The 7925-nt window shown below is 41.8% G+C and overlaps 1 protein-coding gene across 3 annotated transcripts; it reads right to left on the reverse strand.

Annotated features, from left to right (window-relative positions):
* Window positions 1–422: 422 nt before the first annotated feature.
* Window positions 423–2265, reverse strand: LOC115129658 (protein S100-B-like). Of its 3 annotated transcripts, none has more exons than XM_029660265.2 (4): window positions 2183–2263; window positions 1871–1949; window positions 1437–1592; window positions 423–1151 (listed from the first exon to the last, which is right to left on the reverse strand). In XM_029660265.2, exons 3-4 carry the CDS (start codon window positions 1572–1574, stop codon window positions 1002–1004), a joined length of 288 nt encoding a protein of 95 aa, XP_029516125.1. In that variant the 5' UTR covers window positions 1575–1592; window positions 1871–1949; window positions 2183–2263; the 3' UTR covers window positions 423–1001. The 3 variants fall into 3 exon arrangements, with proteins under 3 accessions (XP_029516125.1, XP_029516123.1, XP_029516121.1); XM_029660263.2 differs by having other exon boundaries at window positions 1871–1913; window positions 2183–2251; XM_029660261.2 differs by lacking the exon at window positions 1871–1949 and having other exon boundaries at window positions 2183–2265.
* Window positions 2266–7925: the final 5660 nt, after the last annotated feature.

A 7925-nucleotide genomic window follows, 5' to 3' on the forward strand; every position in this document is an offset into this window, starting at 1 on the left:
ACTGTTTTGATTTACTCTTTTTTTCAGAGAGAAAAATCTCATCTTGTGTCAGCCCGTGTGTATATACTTTCGGAGAGCATGGTCTCCCAGGAGAGCATTGCCATTGGCTCAGTAGACCACTCAGTTTTAGTGCTTTCACTGTCTCTTCATTCCCAATAGGGTTGAAACCCAGAATTGGCAACAGACATCAAGCGGCAGGTAGTTACAATAGTATAGAGATGTTTACTGAGGGTGCATCAGGGAGATTGATACATTCTCTGTTTCACCGATTCAATATCTTTTATGTACATCCAGTAGATGCCAATGCTTTTGTCACGGAGCAACACTGCCACTCAGGGGTACACATCACAACTTTTCTACAGGAGACAGACATGTGAATGGTATGAAGTAAAAAGGACATGGTGTAACTGGTGAAAAGTATGTCCTTGTGTTCATTTGATCATCTTTATTGATTACCTATGTTATATGTTTAATAGCATCTCACAAAGCACAGTTTAATTTGAAAACAGAATTCAATTCAAGGTATTGCCTGGAAATCAACATTTGTGGGGGGGGGGGGGGGGGTCAAAATCAAACTGGAGAATACTTGTTTTACTTGCCAGACCATGTCCAATGAATGGGGTAGCTGATTACACATGCATTGTTAGTGATAACAATTGAACCAATTTAGAGCCGCAGAAATGCATGAATATATTACATTGGCTCTTAGCTTTACAGTATACAAGAAAAGTGCTCTAGGCTTTGTTGGCAAAAACTATTCTATGACGTTTCAGGACTAAACCAATTTGGCTTTGTCAACTCTGACAAATCACAGGCAATGAAACAAAGTGCGTTAACCCTTTGTAGGCAAACAGAGTATAAGAAACCCATTGAATCTAAATGGGACCAAATGGAAAATTACAAAGTTTGCATTGACATTTCAGTGTTTTATCAAACTAAAGTTCCTACTTTATAACTTACTGGCTTTCTCTCTCTCTCTCTCTTGTTTAACTGGTGCCTAGCTACTCGTCTTCATGGTGCTCGCCGAAATCATGGCAACAGACAGTTACCATGGTGATAAATGTCATGAACTCTTGGAAGTCCAATTCCGAGTCTCCGTCCGTGTCCAGGCTCTCCATCAAACTGTCCATAGTGGCCTGGTCCTTTACTTGCTGAGGGCAAAAACAGATACACAGAGATAGACAAGGTCATATTTGATGACTAAAGGTGCATTGTGCAATATTTACAGCCGGTTTTATGGTCATTTCACCCATTGATTCTAGAATAATAACGTATGAATACCTCCCGAGCTCAGTGCAACAACGTCTGTAGAATCATACGCGATGCATTGATGAACGTGCATCACGCTTTAACCGCAGCCTCGATCCAAGCTGCATGTCCAGTGTAAACAATGGCGTGTGAAATACTGTAGTGAAATATGGTAAGGATATACCTACCCCTGTAAGGGCTGGCAGCTCCTCATTGATCATGTCTTTCAGTTCACTTTTCTTCAGTTTGTGCTTGTCTCCTTCTTTCTCTGTGTACCTGTGGAACACCTCCATGATGGTGGCCAGTGAACTCTCCAGGTCAGTCATTGTGGTTTGTAATGTGATCTATAAAGTATAGCAAAAAAACAACAACATTTGTATCTCTCGGGCCTACTATTGGACATAAACAACACGTACAGATGTAGGATCTTAATTCGTTTGAGTTGGCTACAGCGGGGGGGGGGGAGAAATCTTGCAGCAACAGGAAATACGAATGATTATGTGGATAATAATTCATGGAGATTTTTGTAAGGGGGTTGATACATTTCTCATCAAGGAAAATCAAGTCTGAAATCTCAAAGTGGAAATAACACACTTCAGAATAAAATAAAATAAATGTATACCTCAAATACACGACAAGTTTTACACTTCCTGCGTTGGAGGAAGCTGCAACAGGGTGAATAAAACAGTAAGATCCTACACCTGTGAGCAGTCATGTAACTTCAATGCATCAGAGGGTGACATTCTATCTCTCAGACCTCTCTCTCTCTCATACAAGGACAGCACAGTGGTTAGCGGGGAGTAAATCAAGATACTCGTACAATTTAAAATAACATTTTTAAGCCTGTCATTACACTATACGAAGCCCCAAATCAAACGAATGCCCCCCAGTTAAAGATCAACTCAATGAGAAACAGCAGAAAATCTTGACTTACCAGCGTGTCTCGGACTGAGACAAAGGTTATTTGCAGATGAGAGTGAGTAGTGGCTGTGGAGGAACAAAGACTATAGGCTTTTATAGTTGGTGTGGGGAGGGCCTAGTGCCTCTGGTCAACCACCCTGCCAGTCCAGCACACTGACCAATAGGCTTTTTCACCCTCTCACTCCACTATATTCTCACACAGAATTCACCATTGATGGCTATGCCAGTCTTTTACCATGTTAAAATGGTCCATTTACAGTATTGTTTGAATACCATTGTTTTGAATGACAGTATGGCTTTGAGCTGAATTTGTGGATTTGAGCTTCCAGGTTTACAACTGATGTGTAAGAAAGATTGCGTTGTATCACAGTAGGCTATCTAATGTTCATATGATTGTACAGGCAATACAATTTACAGTTACGAACTGTATACCCCGTTTGAAGTATTGCCAAACGAATTAGGCTAAAACAAACAAACAGGCCTTTAACCTCCCCGTATACGTCTCCCTAACCTCCACCCTTAAACCACCTTACCTGTGATTGTAAAGAGGATTTTCCATGCATGGCCATTTGTATTGATCCCTCAGACGTAGGACCTTCTGGTTTCCACAATCCCCACCAGCGTTTTGTCTGAGACAATGGCCTGTTTTCGGAGGAAATGGATGGTTGTGCATGTTAATGAAGACATTTCTTTTCACTTGTGGAGTTGGCCAGACGTGTGCCCTATGCATCCCCGGACTACTAAGTAGGCACAACCATCCATGTCAACCTCATGTTAAAAAAAGTGAAACATGTTGTGTTGTTTCACCAGGATGAATATATGCCTGAACTGTAGGAATGATAAGTGTTACAGTTAACTAGGGCAGAAATAGAGAGGGCTCAGATTTAGTTGATTTACTATTGAGCTAAGTCTTCCAAATGTGAGGTGTCTAAAGTCTAGGTATGCATAAGATACAAAAAGCTTAACCTAGAGTAGCAACATAATCCCTTGTCATTTAATTAAAAAGAGGTTGAAAACAAATGTGATCAAGTTCCAAAATACATTGAATTCCTGTTCTACTGACTTCACCCTCCCACAAACTCCCTCAACTCTCTGGCCAGCATCTGTTTTGCATTCTTCTCAGGAAGCATTTGGGAGAAAGTGCTTTTTCCTGCATGATAAATGTTTCTTTGTCTCTTCCTAAATATATTTCACATACTTCTGACAACAGTTGACCATTGTCCACTGAAAACAGTTGGTCTTGTGTGAAGAAATCACCGTTGCTTGCTTTGAAAGACTGTCTATAGTTATTGTAGTCAGATGACCATATAAACAGATCCAGTCAAATCCACAATCTATCAATTTCATACCTCTTCTCTCTCCAACTCATTCATTAAGCATAAAACAAACTACGTTCTGGAAAATGTTATTGGTAGGAGGTTGAGTTTGAGTTTTTCTAGATGATTTTAGCTGAGCTCGGAGAAAAATCCAACCAATCCTCTGATCATATCATATGCACTCTATCCAAGGCCTGACAGGACTATTGGGCGGGTAGGTGAGAGTTGACAACGTAACTCAGAGCTGAGAATATCTCTCTCTCTCTCTCTCTCTCTCTCTCTCTCTCTCTCTCTCTCTCTGATCAATGATGAGAACAAACAAATCAGTGTAATGGGGAATGCAGCATTATTTCAGTGTATCGCGTATCAAGTGAAAGGGTTCATACAGTTCAAGATGAAGAGAATAGAGTACTGTATTTGTATTTGGTCTGGTGGGTCTGACGAGTCGGGTGGACTTGTGACTTCCCATCTTTAAGAGATGCATATGATGAGCCACGGTGGTGGGGGATGCTGGGATAGTAGTGAAGACACGACAGACAGGGCTCTGTAAAGACCAGCCAAGCAACCAATCACGTGCTCCCATTGACTAGTCATCTCATGGCAGGAGTTGTAGTACCAGGATGTGAGTGTGACTGTCACTCCTTGTCCATATCGGCTAGCGATCCATCAATGTCTTTAATATTGCTATTGATACTGGTGTTAACCCAACCCCAAAACTGTTTGATATGGCTTGGAGATGTTGGTAGACAGATTTGTTATACTTGTGGCTTAAAGCAAGAGTCCTTAATTGAAACAATAAGAAAGTGCTCACCCCACCTCTATTTTGGTAAAAAGCTGAGGGATGGGCCTGGAGAAATGTAATCACTCTGAAATTCATAGACAGAGCTATGGATGCAAGGACTGACCATCCAAGATATCATGGATGTTTTGAGGTTATACAGTGTTTGTTTACGTTTAAATTGTTTACAAACGTTGGAGTAAAAAACAAGCATGTATTTTGGGTTCTGATGGGGTCCGACAGTTTTATATGTTATATTCTTCAAGAATCAATGGGTATATATCATGAATTTATAAGTCCAAAATGGATGTAGCAAATAAGGATCCTAGATAAGAATTCTAGTTCAGTACTTTTTTTTATTTTTACATTTGAGTTTACATCTTACAATTTAAATATCCCCCCTTACAATGTTTAAGAAACAATTTCTCGCTGTATCTCTCCAAAAGAGAATGTCAGCTTTTGTAGTGTGAGATAATGCGGTCTCCCTGTGTTTTGCTGTAACCATGGCTACAGGTCAGAGCCTCTCGCTGAGTTGAAAAGGTTTGCCAAGTGGCTGACTCATCCCTGGCAGAGTGCAGGGAGCTCTAGTGGTCTGGACACTGACTAGGGGAGTAACCAGGGGTAGAACTAAGAAAACAACACTGCGGTTTGGTCATCTGAGGACATACAGTATGTTCTCATCTCTCTCCTTCTCTCTCCTTCTCTCCCCTTCTCTACCATTCTTATTCTCTCCCCTGATCTCCCTTTTCTCTCTTCTCTCCTTCTCTTCCATTCTCTCCCCTTCTCCAATTGGTAGATTTCTACTTCAACTGGGATATATATATATTGCTTGTAAGTCATGCATTAGAGTGGGGCTTTAGGTTAACCACTTATTCCACTGATCCTCTTAGCTTGCCATTTAAAAGATCTCCAGAAATGCAATGTTTGGACTCGTTGCCACAAGGTGGCACCCATGCTGTACATAGAGGACAAGTTTCAAGTCTCAAGACACATAGAACAACGTTAGCAGTTTCACCATGTACAACCCATCAGATTTAAAAAGACTCTATCAGATTATTTATTTTTTAAACGCACTGGTTATGATATGGGTGAGGAGAGAAAGTCACATCCTGTCACATCACACTGCTTTTATGAGAAGGAAATGGAACGTTTCGTTCAACACACAAAGACACTTCCTTTTCCTCTGGATTCAATCTGTGTTCAGGGACACCACTCCTCATCAACTTCCACTAATTACATTGCATCTATTAACCAATTTGATGTACTCGACAGGTTATCACCAAGTCCCGTCGCCAGCGTTTGCACAGATAAGTAGAGCATTTCACTGGAATTGAGTGGCGAAAAGGTTGAGGAAGGTTATGGACGAATCCATTCTGCAAAGTAATGAACTCTATATGGTGAGGTGGTTTGTTAGCAGCGACTCCCAGAACATTTCCCTCTGAAGAAAATGGATATCTGGAATTGGTCCATTCATTATATGATAGGAGTTAGATGAGAGTTCGATTTTTATAAGAATAACAATGTTACGGTATTCACCACTAGAGGGAAGTAACTAAACACTTTATTTGGGAAAGAAGTTGTGACTTCAGCTCTTGAATGCTTGGCATACCCACATACAGAACACCCATTGGCTGGTAGTAGGCTCTTTACAACCCATCTCAGTAGGCTTGTGAAAGACAATCAGATCAAGACGTATGCCATAGAGCGCGTTCCTCTGCACATGTGTTGCTGATGCATGCCAGATCTTACAACGCCTGGATAGGCATTTTACCTATCAAGTCGCTTTCCCCTGCTCAGATGTTGCATGCATCCATTCAATGGTCACATGCCACATAATTGACTGTGTAGTCGGGCACCAGATTGCTATAAAATATGATGTGATTAGCTGATACGTAAAATAGCTTATCCAGGCGTTGTAAGATCTGGCATGCGTCAGCAACGCCTGGGCAGAGAAACACACCCACCATCTTCTCGATGTCACAAGATGGCCACGTGATGAGATAAGTGTGGGCCAACTTGGAGTCTTCACACTTGATATATAATAATAATATGCCATTTAGCAGACTCTTTTATCCAATGAGATTCACTGTCACGCGCGCATACATTTTAAGATATGGGTAGCCCCAGCAGGAATCGAACCCCTTAACTTCACGAGCACCATGCTCTACCGACTAAGCCACACAGGACCACTTGCACTGCTACTGACCCATTGATTGGTAGTCATCATCACTGTGTATATATTAGACAAATACTGTGCCAATACTGACACTATCCACCTTGGCAGTTGTCTGAAGATTGGCTGATGACAGCCACACTCTGGATTAACTACTAACTGGCAATTGGCCTTCTTCCTGAGTGCCTCTCAGTTCATCACAGAGTAATCACGAGAGAGCCTATATCCGCCAATGCTAATCCTGTGTGTGTGTTCCGATGCAACTCTCACTGAAAGTAGGACAGGGGTCAGGGGATACAATCCCCACCCACAATCTACTTAATCTTCATCCCCCCCACAAAGAAAACACCCAGATGGACAGACATCCTTGTTGGCCAACATTCTAAGTATATTTCCTGTGTACTACAGCTCTATTTGCTGTGTACTTTAGACTGATTGTACACTACCTGTACGGACCAATTTTTCAATGCCAGAAACACATACTGTAATATTAACTAGTCTTTAACTATAAATATTTCCATATAACAATGAAAGCAACAATAGGCCAGTTTAGAGGGGGTTTATTCGTTGATTGGAGAACTTGCAGATTGAAGCTCATCTCAGTTGTAATTCAGACTTGGCAACAGTAGTGCTCCTCTGTTTGTAAACACTTGCAAATGAAGTGACTCAGTCAGGAGACTTCTAGAAGTGACCAGGGACAGGAATAGGAACATATACACCCCTAGATAGATTATGGGTCAGTGTACTAGCAGGGCTGGGCAGGGCTGGGGATGAGTTGTGTGTGTGTGTGTGTGTGTGTGTGTGTGTGTGTGTGTGTGTGTGTGTGTGTGTGTGTGTGTGTGTGTGTGTGTGTGTGTGTGTGTGTGCGTGTGCTAATCCTGTCATTCAGACTCTCTACTAACTCTGGCAACTGCCTCAGTGAGACAGACTGCTAAAGTCCGCCAGGCCTAACACCATATGTGGGTCTCCGGTCTCTGCCGGAAGAGACGCCACCAGAAGAGACAAACAAACAAAACAAACCACTGTGGAAGAAACGGAGGTCACATGACATCAGGCCATGTAGCTCTAGGCTTAGCAAAGGGAATTACCAGAACTACATGGGGCAGCTGAGACTTTGGAACAAGTCTCGACTTGTTCTGAATTCTTTGTATAACACCAGAGTAATAACTACTGTGATACATTTTTGCATTTATGGTCTTACAACCAGAGGTGGAGGCTGATTAGGAGAAGACAAGGTCTCATTATTATACTAAAATGATAGTAGCCTCAGGTAGCAATGGGAACAGCCTTCATGAGTATTGCCTTGTAGGCCTACTCTCTTCCTCAGATCTAGGCACGCAGCTATTTAGAAATGATTTGTAATAGAACTGGGGTTTTCCTTATGGTAATAGGAATGGGATTAAAGAGGTAGGGTGCCTCTGTTTAAGGGTGCTACTGATAAAGCAGAGAACACCTTGATTAGTTGCACTACCAACAGCCTCTTTGAAAT

Source organism: Oncorhynchus nerka, linkage group LG2 (assembly GCF_034236695.1).
Source record: "Oncorhynchus nerka isolate Pitt River linkage group LG2, Oner_Uvic_2.0, whole genome shotgun sequence".
Classification (NCBI taxonomy): Eukaryota; Metazoa; Chordata; class Actinopteri; order Salmoniformes; family Salmonidae; genus Oncorhynchus; species Oncorhynchus nerka.

Excerpts from the sequence above, each read along its gene's own strand:
- LOC115129658 (XM_029660261.2), bottom strand. The coding sequence starts at position 1,574 with ATGACTGACCTGGAGAGTTCACTGGCCACCATCATGGAGGTGTTCCAC. Across the intron at positions 1,152-1,436 it reads AGCTGCCAGCCCTTACAGGG|CAAGTAAAGGACCAGGCCAC; the intron begins GTAGGTATATCC and ends TTTTGCCCTCAG.